At 35.5% G+C, this 19,690-nt stretch overlaps 1 protein-coding gene and 1 pseudogene across 2 annotated transcripts in view; both read left to right on the top strand.

The window, feature by feature from the left end:
* Positions 1–12,637, top strand: part of LOC107704009 (growth factor receptor-bound protein 2-like) — a 24,786-nt gene extending 12,149 nt beyond the window's left edge. For both annotated transcript variants that reach the window (XM_016506830.1, XM_016506831.1), the window contains exons 3-6: positions 8,063–8,160; positions 10,378–10,500; positions 10,917–11,085; positions 11,687–12,637. In XM_016506830.1, coding sequence (XP_016362316.1) covers positions 8,063–8,160; positions 10,378–10,500; positions 10,917–11,085; positions 11,687–11,872 — 576 coding nt within the window. In that variant the 3' untranslated portion in view covers positions 11,873–12,637. The remainder of the gene's footprint in view (positions 1–8,062; positions 8,161–10,377; positions 10,501–10,916; positions 11,086–11,686) is intronic.
* Positions 12,638–15,436: 2,799 nt separating this feature from the next.
* Positions 15,437–18,734, top strand: LOC107703998 (MIF4G domain-containing protein A-like; annotated as a pseudogene).
* The last annotated feature ends 956 nt before the right edge of the window (positions 18,735–19,690 follow it).

Consider the following 19,690-nt stretch of genomic DNA (forward strand, 5'->3'; position numbering starts at 1 on the left):
AAAAAAACATTAAAAATCTTACGGTTCAAAAACTTTTGACTGGTAGTGTATATGTATTTAAAATATAATATATTTAATACTTCAATTTAATATTAAAATTATGAAAAAGTTGTTTGAATCAATGATTCAACGACTCACTCATAAACCTACTGGATGAATCGGCGTTTTTGAATGATTCTCTTGAATAAATGATTCATTCAATTATAAATTTAAGTCACTTTTCGCCACCTAGTGGCGAAACAATGCAATCGACACAAACGTTATGTGGCCGTTTCAAACGTGGATTTGCTCTATTTTGGTCGCGCTACCATAGACATCTATGTTTATATCTGAATTATAAACTTTCATCCCAGTATTTCTGTGATAATATGAAAGACTGTACGACAGAAATAATACTGTGTAGTTGAAAAGACTGTTTGTGAAGCTGTTTCTTAACCAAACATGGTAACTGCTCTCTCTGTGTCAGCGGCAGTGCGAACGCAGATTTAAATGATCCGGTAAGACTTTGTCAAAGGTTTAATAGACACGGGAGAATCGTTGTCATTTAGAAATTAGATCGTGTGGTTGTCTGAATCGAGATCGCAATCTTTTAATGATTAATCGTGCAGCTCTAATACACAACTTAATTTGGAAGTTATTATAAAACCCATCGCAGGCACAACACAATTAGTTTTAAAATATACACGTATTGTAACACTCCAAAGAGAAAGGACAATTTTAAATTACATCATATGACCCCTTTAACTTCACGATGCCTAATACTGCCCACAAACTGTATGACTTTCAAGGTCATCGGATTGCTGTTTTTTTCACACTACAACAACTGTCTCTGCTGATGTCATTTCGAGTCAAAACACATTTCATACTGCAGGACTTGGATTGCAGACAGGTCTAGATATTTAACCTGCTAACTATCTATAGTTTCTTTCTTTGAAAATTCACACATGGTGATTGTGCACACAACATAGACACATGCATTTAAAGCACTTGATGCCTGCTTTGGTGACACATCTTTCCATCTGTTGCGTTCATTTAACTACAGTTATGATCTTGTCTTTGAACCTCCATGACTCACAGAACCAGACTGCATTTAACACGTCCTGTACAGCCTTCTGTAGATGTGTGTCTGGAGAGTGTCAGCCTGTGATTAACTAGTTGGCCTTCAGGGGATGTTTGGACTTGTAATATCATGGCTGATGCCAGTCTGATATCATTGGTGGTGTTCAGTGGTGGACGAAGTACACAAATCAAGTACTTGAGTAAAAGTACAGATACGTATAATAAAATATTACTCCAGTAAAAGTAAAAGTACTCCTTTTTCAATTTTACTCGAGTGAAAGTAAAAGTTACTCAAAATAAAACTACTCCAGTAAAGTACAGATACTTGAAAAATGTACTTAAGTACAGTAACGAAGTAAAGCTACTCCGTTACTGTCCACCACTGGTGGTGTTATTTATTTATTTACAGAGGAGTAAGATGCAACACACAGATTCATCAAAATTCATCAAACATTAATCAGCCTTTTCAGTGTGGGAAAAAATCTTGATCGAAATCTCCAAAAATAATAGTAATGTTGAGTTTTAACCTAGTCTCAGTTGCTGAAGGTGATTACATTCTTTCCAACCATAGCAGCTCTCCATTGCCCCTTAACACAACAATAATCTGTTTATTACAAATATGAAGCTAAGTCGGCCCGCTGGAAAGGGTACATGCCAGACATGTGGTAAAAACTTTTGGATTTAGTGGACATTATTAGCCCAATATGGTTTGCCCGTATTGTTCATTTAGCAGGCTACTATGATTATCACTGAATTACAAGATCCTGAAAAATCTCACCCCCTGCCTCTATGCTTCATTTTCTATGTTTGTCTCATGAGCAATTATGCTTCCTTTGTCTTTCATAAGTGCTTTAGGCACATTGGACCATATTTCCTAGAAGAATTGTAATGGCCTACATTAGCCAGATATTGGGTGTGCAGTGTGACCAAAACCTTTTAAGACTTAACAGTATAAGTAATGTTATATCACAGTCTCATTCAAAAGTTTGGGGTCAGTAAGATATAGCCTACTATATTTTTATATGCTAATATATATTAAAGGATGCATTAAATTAAATGCATTAAATTTTATAACTGTTTTGCTTTATTTTTGGTTGAATAAATGCAGCTTTGGTGAGCATAAGAGACTTCCTTTAAAAATATTAATATTAATCTTATTGACCCTAAATATTTGAACAGTAGTGATTTGGGGGGAAATTCTGTAAAAATTATCCCTATGTATTAAAAATTAAATAGCCATGTAGTGATGTGTAGATTTGTTTTTGTTTTTTGAATAACACATTTAATCTCATTTTGTATTTTTTGTTTGGAATTTAAGTAACAAAAACATAACACAACAGCTTCATGCTATACTTAAGATAAAAAAAATAATACTCATTCAAAAATAAAAGCTAATTTTAGGAAACAACTGATTCAGACTTTCATTTCTGATAGAATAAGCCATGCTAGAAGCCAGTATTATGTATGAGGTAAACATGATAAACACATTTGACTAAGACATGATTATGCTTCATATAGTCTTTATCTGTCTTGCACTGCATTTTCTGTTGCTTGTTGTCATTATTTGTTCTAGACATAATAAGTAATAATGTGATATTCACATGTGCTAATTTATTTAGTAATATATAGGGATGTAACGGTATGAAAATTTCTTATCACGATTATAGTGACCAACATGATCACGGTTATCAGTATAATCACGGTATTGTTAACATGTGCTGGAAATGTTCAAAAAGTACTGTCACATAAATCATTTCACCAAGTTTTACATTTAAAATCAATAAACAACAAATAAAATGAGTTTTTGTTTGCATAACTAAAACAATAACATTGCCAATGATGTTCGGATTTTAAATGACAACATGACTGACAACAGTTTATCTAATAGCATGTTCAAATATCTAATGTAAATGTTCAAATAAAGCTTTGAAAAAGTTTCATAAATGGTAAACGTCACATTTCAGCTTTTAAATAAAGAAAAGGGTCAAGTCAAAATTATAATTGATTAATAAATGATTATATGTATTTTATCTGCTCCATAAATAATACTAGATACCTTATTGTTTCAATGTGTACGCTCTTTTGCGACTAACTTTCTCAGTTGGTCACACCAGCAAATGATTTGGTCGCAATATTTTCATTTTTAGGGATTAATCGATGCATGCTGGTGAACTTTTATCATAGTTTATAGTTATATGAAAACGAAAGTGGTTAACATTCAACCCCTTCTTTTTCATCAGCATTATTTGTGATTTAAATTTTGTGAACCGGAGTTCCTATATGTTATAACCGCACTTCGGGTGCTTTGACTTTCGAATTCGCGATCTTCATGTCACGTTTTACAAGAAAAAAAAAGCATAACAACAATAAAACAGTAAGATACAATGATAAACTAGCTTACAAAACGTTTATTAACAAAAATTAATAAGACGAGGTATGACATACACCACATGCTGTATTATATACCGACTAATAAATTACAGAACGTTTAGCAAACACTGAGGAATCAAATAAATAAAAAAGAGAGCTTACATAGAATAACGTGAGGTAAACAGCAAAGATAACAAGCTTTTCAAAATGAAAACAAAAAGAAAAGTAAAACTAAACTGGCTGTCGGTGACAGTGCTAGCATGTTTTTTCCCCCACAAGAATACCAACATGTTCACCTTTGGTTTAAGAAGCGGTCTTTTACGTTACTCTAACATGAAACCCATCCATCGTTTCCTCAATATTCGCGTCATTTTTGCTGCACACAGCTTCGCGCTCGTGCTGACGCAGTGAGTATAAACCAGGCTCTACACTCTATAAGCGATGCGCAGCTCAAACGAGTAGCGTGGTTTCATTATGCTTTCAGTTTCGTTTGCTGTTTGATGTTTCTCATATGCAACAGAAATGGCAGCGCTTATGAGTTAAACAATGCGGTGGTCGCGCCAGTGGGACCCCACACAAAATTTAGTCGCACGGGCAGAAAAAATGGTCGCACTCTGGAGCCCTGTGCTGGAAAGTATTTATTTATCCTCAGTTGTTTAAATCGCGGTAATCGAATACAGTTATAGTGATAATTAAAATATGAAACGGTATTACTAACCGTGGGGTATTTTATCACGATTTATCGTCAAACCGGTAATCGTTACATCCCTAGTAATATATTTTGTTTGGTTTCATTTTAGGTTAAATTAATTATATTATATATTATTCACACACATAATTTACATTGCACAAATTACACTTTTAATATGATTAAAATTTAATGTGCATTAAAATTTAAGCAATTTAAACAAATTAAAATTTAAGCAATACAAAGTACTTGAACATGGTCCAAGTAATTAAAGTTTAATTATATTTCCCAACAAGATAAATCCCGCTCTGTACTTTGAGAAGGCTGGTAGAAACTGGCGGGACAGAACTCTCTCTCTTTTCTAATGTTTTCTTCTAATTTTCCAAAGCAATTGACACTGGTTGTAAAAAGTTGGAAGAGCTAATTTTATCTTCCACATGAGCAAGACGTTGTGTGCTTAAGAAACTAATATATAAATGCACCCAACATGCCTTACCTTGCCTAACAAGCACAAACTGTGAGAAAACGACTGAATCCTGCAAGATATTTCTGTACTAATGCACAGCATGACTATGAATAGCTAATTAGTTGAATAATGTGTATGGACTGACATTTACTAATTAAAAAACAAAACTTGTGAAAAAAGACAGATGATAAGATGTGAGTGTGGATTTGGATAGAAAAATGAGACTACAAATGTAATGCAGTGGAGACTTGTTTTGTTTTGTGTGTGTGTTTGTCAGTATGAATTGTCTTCGGTTTTTATGGACAGAGCTTGTCAATGTTAAGAGCAAGCTGGTTGACAGATGTGGTCAGAGGCCTTGCGCTCTCTTTCTCTCTCTGCATGAGTGTTGTCAACACCTCCAGGTTTACGCTGTGACTTAACCGGGCATTGCATGACAACTACGACCAGAAGTTATTCAGTTTCACTGAGAGTCGATAACATGAACAACAGCAACTGGTGGTGATTTTATGCAAATGCAGCAAGTAACAATAAAGACTGCACTTATGAGCTGTGTCCTTTAATGTACTGTATAGTAGTGTGTTGGTGTGACGGGAGAAGTTAATGTATTTATAAAGTTAACCTGTTCCATATGTTTTGTCTTTGTCCACATACATGAATATAATACAAAGGTGTGATTATTACGTGCAAATTAGATCCGTATTTCATTAACCTTTTTTTTGTTTCAGATCTTTTTGATTTTGTTAATATTTTTTCTGAAGAAAGATAAACATGTATAGTGATGAAAGTGAAAATATTAAATGTCATGGATGTATATTTACTGAGTAATCCACTGTTTTGTAGAGGAGGCCATTTTCACCTGGCAAATTACAGGAGGGTAAAACTGACTTCAGAAAGATGGCAGCATCATTATTTTATGTTTACACAGAGATTGATATGTCTATTAGTAAAATCTGTTGACTTTAGTAATCTTTGTTTCATTATATGCCAACACTGACAGTTCCAAAATGTCAAAGAGCACTTTTTTTTGCCACAAGTTTGCATACCTGTAACTTAAGAAATATTAGAGATATCTTAATATCCTTTTAGATTCTGGTCCTTAAACAAAAAAAAAACAAAAATTGAGCAAGGGAAGTTTCTGAAATTTGGTTGCTTTGACAGAGTGACCCAGATGTCAGTGGTAACCAAAATGTTTTGCCGGTAACATGGCAGAAATAGCTTTTATTTTTTGTTACTTTCTGAAATTTGGTTGCTTTGACAGAGTGACCCAGATGTCAGTGGTAACCAAAATTTTTTGCCGGTAACATGGCAGAAATAGCTTTTATTTTTTGTTACTTTATCGTGTTGGACCTAATTAGGTCAACTTATTGTACTCATGGGCACAAATGCGCCATCAATATCTAAAGTGTTTCAGTATTTTGCTATGGTTTGAACCTCGTTCCCACTTTCTTTCTGTTGCTGAGTGCTTTCTGCCTAGCAACAGTGCTTTGCTGTGGGCAAGCAGGCTGCTGCTAGTATGATTTCCTCTGAATAGGGATTTAGTGGTTGTGGATTGGGGATGGTTGACATCTGAACCACAAAACTGGGTTTAGAATTTGGACTTGGTTTTGGCATCGCATTCAGGTATCTATCTGCTGTATTATTTTTTTTTCTTGAACAAAGCTCTGATTCTGTGTTTTATGTTTAATACCAGTTTTCATCCAACCACTGCAAGGGGTTTTACTGGAAAGACAAAATTGGGGCAAATTTTGCATATGCAAATTCTTCACTGTGCCCACAGAGATTTCCTAAAACTCAGATTGCTTTCTATTCACCAAGATGACAAGAGGGGGGGAAAAATAATAAAACAATATTTTTCTCTCTCTGTTTGTTACTGTATATAGTGGGGGTGGATTAAAAAAATTATATATATATATATATATATATATATATGAAGAGTTCATTTGCAAAAACCGATAACTTTTTTTTTTATTGTGCATTCTAAGTAATAGGATCAATCAAACTGCAGTTGGGTTGTTTTGATTAAGTAATAATAAATACAGGTAATTTACAGAATTAAAGTTCATTGAAAGTATGTTTTTTTTTTTACATATGAAAATTCTGTTTTATAGCAAGAGCAGATAACTCCACATTTCATGTTTTAGTTTAAAAAAAAAACACTCGTTTAATCTTTGTAATCTCTTCAGATGACAATGTAGATGCCTGACAAACGTTGTTGTTGTTGTGATCATAAACTGTATGGATGTGATTACACACAATACACGGAGCTTTTCCCACACCATTGTAAAGCGCTGCTTTTGCAAGGTTCCGTGAAAAAGTTTCAGCTTTTATTTTCCTTTACGCCCTGAAGAAGATGTCACAGGTTCATCAAGTTCGTCGAAATAATCCATCCTCGATCACGTTTAGTCAGTTTTGACGAAACTCCTCTCAACTAGCACGTCTTTTCAAAGTGAAAGCAGCCTTAAGATTGGTAGGTTTAGGGGTGGAGATGGGTGGGTTTAGGGATCAGGCAGCTCTTCTTTTTTTTTTAAAGTGGCGTTTATTGGTTTTTGCAAATAGACTCTTCATATATATATATATATATATATATATATATATATTTAGCCTAATGTCTTTATGACTGAGATTAGCTGTATTAATTTCTCCCATCCAGAAGTTATCAAGACCTACTTTCCCACTTTCTTATAATTGGAATTTGACATCTTGGCTTGTTTATAATGTCACTCTGTTTTTCTTGAAGGCAGAGAAAAGAGGCACCATGGCGCGGTGGGAGTGAGAGCAGATTAATGGTTGTTTACGGAGAGAAAAGGGATGGGGAGACCATCTTTCAGAGTTTTGAGAATGTTCCAGGCTATAGGATAGGATTCCTATTTATCTTAGACGGATGTGTCATAACATACTTGACTTAAGCAAGACTGAGAGAGTGTCTTTGAGTCTAAAGTAATCACATAAAGTGATGCTTTTTCATATTTGTCCACTTCATCGGTTTCGGCCCTTCACCTCTGAGATGGAACACAGTGCAGTAATGTAATCCTTTCTTCATTTCATATTTGATGGTGATGGTCATCATTACCACAGATGGTATCATTGTGGGTACAGCATTGTACTTCAGTTATGAAAGAGACATCAAATCCTGGCCATCAGGACCAATGCTAATTGCCCACATGTTTTTGCGCAATCCATCTGGTTCAGTTTTGCAGTTCCACTAAACAGACTGTGTGCAATTTATTTCTCATTAGTGCCAGAGAAGTCTTATGTATACAGGATGTTATGTGTGGCTTAAAGTTGAAATGAAGGATATTTCCTGTATGCTATTTATAGAGCAAGGCCTTGAGTTTTAAATACCACAGCCAGTGATACGATTGGCTCTTTAGGTCCTCTGTGTTCTGAGATAAGTGAGCTGATTGGAGGTTTACTGTGTGGACACTGTGTAGTGACACCATGCTGGTCAAGTATTAAAGTGTCTTTTGTTTTCCCATCAGATTTTAAATGAAGAATGTGACCAGAACTGGTACAAGGCAGAACTCAATGGAAAAGAAGGATTCATTCCTAAAAATTACATAGAAATGAAGCCACACCCGTAAGTATTTGCTATTTTAGTTACAAAAAGACTATATATATATATAATATATATATATTACTATATAATATATATATATATTAGTGCTGTTAAATGATTAATCACAATTAATCGCATCCAAAATAAAAGTTTTTGTTTGCATAATATATGTGTGTACTGTGTATATTTATTATGTATATACAAATACACACCACATGCATGTATATATTTAAGAAAAATTTGTTACGTTTATATTTTAAATGTATTTATATATGATATAAATTATATGAATATAAATATATACACGTAAATATTTCCAAAATATATGCTGTGTGTATTTTTATATACATAGGTCAAGGTCAAAGTTTATTTATATAGCACCTTAAAACAACACGAATGTTGACCAAAGTGCTTCACAAGCAGAGCAAGATACACACATATTAAAACAGAACGTGACAAGTAATCAATCCAATAACTTAAAAGAATAATCAAAACAAACATTTATAATAGCCAAAAAACAGTCATAACCTGGTACATCACAGAAACTGCAACCCCTGGCCTTAAAGAGATGCATGCAAAATAAAACCAAGTTATGAGTAAGCCTGAGAAAAAAGGTAGGTTTTAATTGATGCTTTAAAGATGCTTAATGTAGGAGAAGCTCTAATCGTTAAGGGTAGTGTGTTTCAAAGTTTTGGAGCATAGACTGAAAAAGACCTGTCTCCTTTTATTATGTAAACAAAAACTATATATATATATATATATATATATATATATTAAAAGAAAAACAATTTTTCCAAAAATTTTCATTATCAATTACTCTCCTGTCACTCCAAAACCATAAGACTTTTGCTCATTTTTAAAAGACAAATGAAAAAACAAAACACTGAATCTTCAAAAAATGTATAAATCCATCATTAAAGTAATCTGTGTGAATCAAGCATTTTAATCCAAGTCGTCTGAAAAGGCAGTCATTTTGTCACGAATCCGGTCTATGAACTTTCAATTCACTCACCACCAGAGGTCACCCTTCCATTACATTGACTCTTGCACTACACAAACTGTTGCATGTCATCCCGGACTACATATCCCATCATCCATTGCACTGATTGCACACAGCTGTAACCAATCACACATTCACTATATAACACTCACTCTGATCCCTTTCAAACGGCCGAGTATTGTATAGTGTTTATCACTCTCATAGCGATAGCTACTCTACGGAGCCTGTCTAGTTTTTCATAGCCTTATCTTAGTCTTGCCTTGTCTGTTTTCTCGTGTCCTGATCTTTGCCTGTGTATCTCGGATTCCCCCCTCGTCTTGCCCTATTCGGATACTGTTTGCCCCTGCCTGGACCTTTGCCTTGTACCTGGATTTATCCCTCTAGTCTCGCCCTGTTGATTCTGTTCGCCGATCGTAGACCCACGCTAGCCCTAGGAATATTCTTGTGTCTTGCCCTCTATATACCTGTTGCCATTGTCTGACCCTTGCCTGTTTCTGACCATGTCGGTTAATAAAGCTTCGCACTTGGATCTGCACGTCTCACATCTCAGTCACTACGTGACACATTTTATATAATGAACAGATTTAATCGAGTTTTTTCCAGTAGCTCATCCATACTTGCTTGAACAGTGAGGTTTGTTCTCACTTGTCAAACAAGAGCTTCTGCAAGAACGAGTGAGGTTTGTTTTCAACGCCTCAAGCAAAAAAACATCACTGTATTGGTGTAATGGACAATGAAGGGCCAGAAATCTCTCAGGTTTCATAAAAAATACTGAATGAAAGTCTTCCAAGTGGGTTTGGAACAACATAGCAGAATTTTCATGCTTGGGTGAACAGTACCTTGCATTTCCTCCATGTTAATAAATGGAGGAAAATAATGCAATAAACCATATTTAAAAATACATTGTTGAATTTTTCTTTTTTGTAGAAACTTTGCAGAGCTATTGTTACATAATATCAATGTAACGTCCTATTTAGTACCGATTTAGTTATGAGTCCATGCCTCTTTTAGAAAAAAATACCTTTCTAATATACAGTATACTAATATACAATCTAATAAACACTCTGTATTTCTAATACACAAGTTCAACTACTGTCCATCCACCAGACCCACGGACACATTATATTACACAAGTTTCCCAGTCTCATAGCTGCTTTGCATTCTCAAAATTCGAATGTACTCAGTGCATTCTACACAGTATCTAAACTACTGCTTTTGGATTTGTTCTGAACACGCAGCTGGTTTTATGGGAAGATTCCCCGTGCAAAGGCAGAAGAAATGTTAAATAAACAGAGACACGATGGAGCTTTTCTCATTAGAGAGAGTGAGAGTGCACCTGGAGACTTCTCGCTGTCTGTCAAGTATGTATTTGTCATTCTATTCTATTCTATTCTAATGTTTTGCCAGTTTGTATGTGACCGTTCTAGTAATGAACACTAATACAGGCTGCTGCTTTTGAAATTTTGATGCAGTAATTGAATCTGTTCTTGTAAATAGGGGCATGTCAATGAATAATTGATGCAATGCAGCACAAAATATGGCAGTTCTCAGCACTTTATTTATGTGTTATTGCAAATTCTTTTTGTGTGGTTTCTAAACTAGGCCAACACTGTGTGAATCATTCAAATAGTTCTCCACAGATAGCTGCAAACCTTAGGGTTCCTGATAAACTGAACAGTGCAGAGTTCTTTACTGTAATTGCAATATCCAAGTGTTATAAATGCAGCCGGCTATTATGTAATTTTCTAAACAATGTGTTTTTTCCCCTTTCCTGTAGATTTGGGAATGATGTACAGCACTTCAAAGTCTTACGGGATGGAGCAGGAAAATACTTCTTGTGGGTGGTCAAATTTAACTCGTTAAACTCTTTAGTGGATTATCATCGGTCCACTTCGGTGTCCAGGAATCAGCCCATTTTCCTCAGGGACATTGAACAGGTACCACAGGTAGGACTGAATCAGTGCTGAAACATTTCACAAATACTGTTACACTTTGGTTTTATTTTTAAAACATTAAATGCACAAATGCCGTATTTCTGTCCCACCTTTTAGACTATATCCAACAATTAAAATTGTGAATTATATAAAAAAATATATAAAAACTTTGATATAAATCGTAGACAAAAAGCATTTTTTTAAGATTAATTTATTTTACTCATTAAAACTGTTGTGTGTAGCTGTCACCCTGCTAGGAAGTGATTTTCTCCTCAGTAAAAACTGACCCTTAATTAAAACCGTGACACTTTTCCCCCCGCATTGTAGTGTGAACAGCATTCCACTTTTTTAAGAAGAAAGTATCAACTATTTTATGTTGAACTTTTATATAGTAAATTTATTAATTACTTGAAACCAACATTTGAGATTTCTATCCTCTAAGGAGTAAGAGCTTATGAGTAAGAGCTTAAATGTTTAAATAAATATATATTTAGCTTCTTGAGATTGACTACATTTTCTGAAGGTAAAAACAATATATATATACAGCCAGACTTTAAGCCACATTGAAGGCAATATTGTCATAATTCTCAACATTTCTACTTTTGTTTCACAGCATTCTACATATGTTCAAGCTTTGTTTGACTTTGACCCTCAAGAGGATGGAGAGCTGGGTTTCAGGCGTGGAGATTTTATCCAGGTCCTGGACAACTCGGATCCTAATTGGTGGAAGGGGGCTTGTCACGGACAGACCGGAATGTTCCCTCGCAACTATGTCACACTTGTCAATCAAAACATGTAACTCGCAGAGAAAATGTTTGCTTGCTTAAAGCACCTGTGGACATCCAGCTGGGTTGCCATGGAAACAGAAACCACAGAGTGATGGAGAGAAAAGGCTCAATTGGTGAAGTTGATGTCGATTGGCCGGTAAGATAAAGACTGTGCTGTTTGGAGTGGTTGACATTTTAAGAAGCACTATTGGCTGTGTGAGGAAAAATGCTCCAGACTGATATTTCGTTCATGTACTTTCACATCAGCTTTGCTTTATATGCAACTTTATTTCATGTTATATGACATCAGCTGTACTAATGAAAAATTTTATTTTATGTGAAGGAAATTCACAATATCACAATCACAATACTGGTACAGTTTTGCATCAGGATTTATTTTAAACACCATGTTATGCTTGATTTGTATTGTTAAAATGCATCACGCATGTTTCATGCTTAATTTTTGTATTCGTCTTTTGTCATCTTTGCAGAAGTAGTGTTACTATGTTATTTGGTGTGGGATTGTCAAGCATAATTTCATCATGCCATATAATTTCATTTCCATACCATAGTCAAATTAACTTACATGTAGTCTCTTTTTGTCTTAAAGGGATAGTGCGCCCAAAAATTTAAATTCTGTCATTATGTTAGGGTGACCTAACATAATTCTCTTTTTCCTGGACATGTCCTGGCCGGGATTTCTAAATTGTCTAAGATGTGCATTGGAACGTTCTCTGTAGAGCCCACCTTCTCACATGCCGTGATTGGTCGATTATGTACAATCCCTACATGCTATTGGTTTAATTTCAGCAAGTATGAAACGAATAGAAAACAAAGGCAAAAGGTGTGTTTGGCTTTAAGCTGTGCGGACCGATCGGTGTGTGAACATAGATGTGTATAGATGCCCCATTCGACCGCTTCAAGCACATAGACGCACGCGTCCGCCATCTTGGAACGGTCAACTTGACATCATTCACCATACTATGGGTTCGCAGACCATCGGCTGTGCAGGATTGTGGCGTCTTTGAATATTCATTGATTACTATGGTAAATTACGTCAAGTTGACCATTACAATATGGCGGACGGCTTACGTATAGCGGCCCATGGAAACAGTTGCTAATGAGGCATCTACGTATACATATATATATATATATATATATATATGTGTGTGTGTGTGTGTGACAACAAAGTACCGCGAGAGTGATTCGACAGCATGCTGAGCATCTGCTCTCTATAGCTCTCGCGGTACTTTGATGTCAAACACAGATCAGTCTACGCAGAGCCTCTTCAAGCCAAACACACCTGTGACCTGGACAATTTAGCCAACTTAGAAATCCCAGCCAGGACATGTCTGGGAAAAAGAGGACATATTGATGAGTACATTATGTACTCATCCTCATTTGTTCCACATGTGTACACATTTTTTCTGTAGAAGAAATATTCAAAACGTGTTCAGAATATGGGTATTTGTGTTGCAGGTTTGGAACATCATGAAGGTGATACCAAAATTGCTAATTTTGGGTAAACTGTCCCTTTAAATCAAAATAGCTTGAAAATAATGTAATGGTGCCAAAGCCTCTGTAGCAGATCAGTGATCAAATGTAACACATTTGGAGCATTTCATGAAGCCCTTTAAAATGGTACTGGGTATGTGATTCTATTGGGGATTTTCATAGAGTATGTTGTTTACTCTATATTATTCCTGAATAAATTAAACCGAATAAAGATATTTCCAGTGAAACTTCCCACTGCACTTGTACAGATCTTTTTTTGTGTGGAAAAAAAAAGTTTGATGCTTAGTAGTGAACAAAATTCAATGATCTGGACTTTGTGCCATCTAGAATGATGCCATATAACTGTGCTGACAAAGGGCTGAACTTGCTCAGATGGTATGCATTTTGTTGTAATGTCATGAATGTTGTAATGTCATTAAAGTTCCTTACCACACTCTACGGGGGCATTAGATGTCTCTTTTTGAAGCTGAGGGCTGTATACTGTTCATGATGTCATTTGAGGATGTTTATTTTTGTTTCTGTTTTTGAGTTTGAATTTTTCTTTGTGTGGCCCTGGTTTACTAAAAGAAAATAATCAAGTGTATGCATCTGTAAGCCACTTTTGAATGCTGAATTATTTTTTATCTTAAAAGTGGAAAGCTAATATACATCAAAGACTTGTAGCCATTCAGTTTCTTTCTACTTGTCAAGGTCATTTTTCTTCAAATTCAATTAATTTTTTTAAATGTTTGATGTATGATGAGTTGTGTTGCTTGTACACTTAGAAATGAGATGTGTATATACATCTGTGTCATAATGGAATAATGTTTTATGTTGATACTAAACCATTTCATCAGCTGCAGTAAACCTCAACAATAGAAATATACATGGCATCCGTTTGCTGTCTGAATAGTGCAGTTTCATAATGCTGGAGTTTATGTACACCTGCACAATGTAGATTATGAGTGAAATACATTTAATAACATTTACCCCTCTTAAGTGTTCATTTGTGTGTGTGTGTGTGTGTTTCACAGTGATTATGTCCTCTGTAGTTTACATTACATTATTTCTACATGTCCGGTATCTTGGATCAAAAAATAAATAAAATAGTATTACAATATACGCAGAATTCAGAGGAAAACAATAAAATAGTAGTGTGACTGCTTTTTTTATGATTTATTTTTTTTTTAATGAGTGTCAGATACCTCTACTAGTTATTTTTGGGTTGACAAAAAAAGAGACGCTATACCTTCTACAGGACTCAGTTAAATCTTTCACTGACAACAACTCTGTCCACATAAAATAAGTTTTTGTGAGCAACATGTAAATCATATAAACACACAGTAGCATAAAACGTTCATGCATTTTAAATTCCATTACTATAACGTTATGACAATTCCGACAGACACTTTTTCTCTTGTCTCGGTTGGTTCCACCAACAACCTCTATGTTCTTACTTGTTATTTTGTTGCCCCCTAGTGACATCTTGCAAAATAGTTTTTTTTTTTTGTAAAGTACTGCATACAGATAACTAGTAATATTGTGAGTTTACAGAAATTGTGCAAATATTAAATAATACTCGAATACAAATTAGTTCATTTCAAGAGCATTATGGTAAGATAATACAAGCCATGGTGGTGCATGTCAGTGCTGAAATCCACCAAAATAACGGAATTCGGAGGCATGTCCAAAAGCGCATGCGCACTGGTCAATCACGCCATCAGGAAACGAATCAAACAAGCGCGAGGATTCCCCGTGCATCGTTTGAAGTAATAATGTGATATTAGAAATGTGTCAGTTCGTAATGTTTTGACATAAACTCGTTCTTTCAACGAAGCTAGAATTTGTGCTAAGTTGAAAACTGCCAAAAATCAGAACGATTGCCAATGCACGCGAGCGAAACTTGTCATGTTCTGTTTTGTTGTCATACAGTGCAAGTGGTTTTATATTTATTTGTTAAATAAATGAATTTGTTTATCGCTTGTCTGTGATATTCCTGTCCTGATTACCTTATATTATTTCTAATTCCGAGCAGCATGGATTCAGCTTGGACGGCTCTTGATGTTGTAACTCAGACAATGTTTCAAAAAGCGATTGCCGGTATGCATGTAAACTTTACCTGACTTCCTCTGATCGTTCATTAAAATGCATTGGCAGGATTTTGAAGTAGCATGCCATTAGCTTCGTTCTGCAGGCAAAGCACTTAAAAATAACAAATTATTTGTTTTACACCACTTCTTCACAGATCCCAAGTCAGTTGATTTGGAGAAGCTGCCTAACGCAGTTGTAGTCCAGTCATTGAAAGACATCTCATTCTGTAAAGATGCTGGCTGCTTGTGTTATGCTGTAGTTCAGGTAAGTCTTTCTTATGTTGCTCATTTGTGACCTAGTCAAAACATAAAGAGGTTTCCATTAACCTACATCTTTGTTGTTGTTGTTGTTGTTGTTGTTGTTGTTGTTGTTGTTGTTGTTGTTGTTGTTGTTGTTGTTGTTGTTGTTGTTGTTGTTGTTGTTGTTGTTGTTGTTGTTGTTGTTGTTGTTGTTGTTGTTGTTGTTGTTGTTGTTGTTGTTGTTGTTGTTGCTGCTGCTGCTGCTGCTGCTGCTGCTGTCTACAACACACAGTATGAAATTAACTTCTATTGAAACTTTTTTTTATTATTACATAGTGAATAATATTTTTCTAAACAGGCAGAAGCTCAGAAAGCTGCATCCAGTGTATTCAGGCGAAATCTGTTGACACATCTACAGCAAGAGTTCACTGCCAGAGAGGAGACTCGAAAGTAAGCGCTCCTGCAGGAGTGGGTGTGTTTGGTCACATTTCTCTGCAGCATATTTGATTACATCAAGGTAAAATATCTCACTCGCTAGTAGGATTTTTAATTATTTTTAACCTCCACAAGGTTTTAGACTTGCTTATATGATGTTTTATTTTTAGGTGAACAATGCTCCTCTTGTGGCCCTTGTGGATCCAGTATATGACTGCCTCTATAGGTTGGCTCAGCCAGATGCCTTGATGAATGAGGAAGAGGTAAGATGTATTTCAACACCAATAATTGGAGGTAAATTTCACTTTGGGAAGCATTTTTGAATGTCTGCTGGCTGCATTGGAACCTTAACCTTGTTTCAAATTTATATTGTCGAATGCTTTATAGATTTTATGCTACAGGTTATAAGAATGTCAGAGGGCAAACTAATAATTTAGTGTAATATTTTACATGTGAAATGAAGACTAAATCTAAATTTACAGTATTCATAGAACTGTAGGTGAAAAATACCCAGATGATTTCTGCCGAGATTCTGTTTATATGAATACTGTATAAATGCTTGTGGAGAATCCCAAATATATCCACGTAGTAGCAACAATCCCAATGGTACACATTGTGAGGTAAATATTTATCCTGCTTATCTGAACATGAGCTAAAATATCAAGATGCTTAAGGTTGGAATAAACTAAACAACTTGTAAAATTTGAACAGATTTTTAAAGGGGACATGAACTGCCTTTGTTTTTCATTTTGTACTGTTCTCTGAGGTCCACTTATAATGTTAAGATTTTTACATCAAAAAACATCATAATTTATAATAAGCTATTTTCTGTCCTGTTTTTAACCACCCTCATCGGAACGCTCTGTTTGAATAGGCGTGGCGGATTGTAGACTCAGAAGTAAAGGCACACTGCTATGATTGGCTAATAGTTGTGAATGTTTGATAGCGTACATTCCTCATAGATGGACGCAGATGTGATTTAGGTCAACAATCTGTAAGAAGAGACAAAGCTACTGTGACCACATAATGAAAACAGTCACTCACACTTTTGTTGCAACATTACAGTCAGATCCAATATAGTCGGCATAGCATGTCTTTTAGTTTCAATCTTTTTGAAAACCCCGCGTCGAATTGTGCTTTGTTTGTAAATGAATCCACAGTAAAATGAAGTGAACAAAGGACCAAGTTCTTACTGACGCGGTCTGGATCTTCATTAAAAATAAAGTTCATTCACTCTTTCCTAATGTGGGGATCAGAAGGAAGGCAATGAAAAGACTGTTTTTCCACAACTTGGCTAAACAGGCAGTGATGTCAAAGCAGGCGCTGATGATCTTCTGCGGAGGCGGTGTTTATCCACACTATTACATCATAAAGTAGGGTATTCCAAAAGCTGTCGTTTTGGCAGACAGCCTTCAATATAAGCTGGTTTTAGTTTTGAGTTCTGAAACTTACATGATATTTGTATAGTACAATGACCTCTTATATGTCAAAAGATCAAGGGACTGTTGGTTTCTCAGTTCATGACCCCATTTAAAACTCTAGGAATAGAGAGGCAGAGTAACATCACTGGAAATAATGACAAAATAAAGTTCGTATTGTCTTGTTTTACTTTAACATCTTGGTTTTGTGCTGAAATTGATGAATCAACAATAGATAAGCCTAATCAATTACATTATTAAAGGTGATTAATCAATTAACAATTACTCATTTACATCCATATGCAAATGTCCAGATTGTCGATTGTAGCACCTACTCAGACAGTTAATGATTTCGGATGCAGTAAAAGACTATTTTAACAAATTCCAGTATTTTGCATTCATGTCAACAACTAAATACAAGAATTTCCTTTGTGTTTCTAACAGGTGGACTGCCTGGTTGTACAGCTCCATCGTGTTGGCAAGCAGATGGAGCAAACAAACTCCCAGCGCATGAACCAGCTTTTTTACTTGCTACGGGATGGTTTTCTCCTGACAAGGCTCTTGCTCCTGGAGATCTTGGAGTTCAGGGCCAGTGGCTGGACTACTACACTACAAGTACTACTAAGTACTACTACAGTGAAGTAGTTGACTGAGGTGCGCTGAGAAGAGAATGATGTTCCTTGTTAGCATTAGAATTTCAAGCGTTCATTGTTTGCAGCAGGTCTAAAGAGTACTTCATGGGAGAAAGAAGTGGAAACCCCATGTAATAGTACTGCGGAGAATTATGGAAGAGCTCGTGTTCATGCATTTGCATGTGTTGTGTTCAGCGTTTGAGTTTAGCACAGAATGTTCCATTTTGGTGTTCTCTTGTGAAGTCAGCATCATGAATCTGCACTGGATATTAACTTGATGCAATAAGAAAAGCAATCGCTACCAGCTGTAAAACTGTGAGCCACCAGCAGTATTCTTGAATGTTTTTTTTTTTTTTAGATTTGATATAACGTACACTCTCTTTTTTACACATTTTTACAGTGAAGGGTTATTGCAACCTCAGAGGAAGATTGTCTCACCTTCACCTGTGTTGTTAATATGACAGGAAAGTTTCTTAATTTTGTATTAATTTATAAGAAAGCCTATATTGTTAAAATTTCTGTATGGGCCAATATGTGTGAAAACATGTTCAGTCATGCTGGCTGCTGTAAAGTTATCCTTCCAAATTTGAGAGCATTTACATTGTCTTGTTCATATTTCTATTTTGAATTCAATAAATAGAAGTTTAGCTCTGTCTCTCTCTGCCAAGTTATAAGCATTTCTCTTACAGAAAATTCACACAAACTTTACATGTGCAATCACATGTTAAAATCACATGCAAAATATGTGGAACACACGAAACACTTGAGAAACATTGTTTTGGAACATTTTGATGGTGGAAATGTGTAAAAATCATGTGATCACATAACCATGTGAACAAATGTGGAAATGCGATCACATGGGTTTTACACATTTACACCGTGAAAATGTTACAAACCCACAAGCTTCACGTGTTTCACATATTTTACATGTGACTTTAATGTTTTTGCACGTGTGAAGTTCATGTGATTTTTCTGTAAGTGTTCCTAACGTACATTTATGTGGAATGTCAATTTCAGAGTGTAGCAGTCTGACTAGTTTTACTAAAGTGACAAGTATAATCGCTGCTAAACCAAGCATCTTGGTTTTGGACAACATGTTGTCAGAAATGTTCAAACTAATTTTATCTGACTTAAGGTATTGCCTATGATGGACAGCATCCTGTCCAAGAAGATACCAGTCCAGAAGATACCACTTCCAACGTGTGTGCTAGATTCTTTAGTGCTTCCCTTCCACAGATGCACAGCATTAAGAAACTACTCTCATATTACTCTTTGCAATAATAAGGTTTATTCATGGCCAATCAGGAGTCATTTCAGACACAGCAGTGCAACTCAACGATGACCGTATTTCAGTCACAGAATTTTGCTGTGCAAAGGTAAATGTCACCTTTGATAGAAAACATATATGTGGTATCTTTTCCTGTCAGGACCTCCTTCAGAAACTTTAACTTCAGTGCTGGTATAACACTGCAAATGAGCATCAGCTTCCTTTGATCTTCCTTTCTTCCTTTCATCTTCTGCTAGTGGAGGCTCAAGACTAA

The sequence above is a fragment of the Sinocyclocheilus anshuiensis genome, unplaced genomic scaffold, assembly GCF_001515605.1.
Source record: "Sinocyclocheilus anshuiensis isolate Anshui unplaced genomic scaffold, SAMN03320099.WGS_v1.1 scaffold1477, whole genome shotgun sequence".
NCBI classification, from domain to species: Eukaryota; Metazoa; Chordata; class Actinopteri; order Cypriniformes; family Cyprinidae; genus Sinocyclocheilus; species Sinocyclocheilus anshuiensis.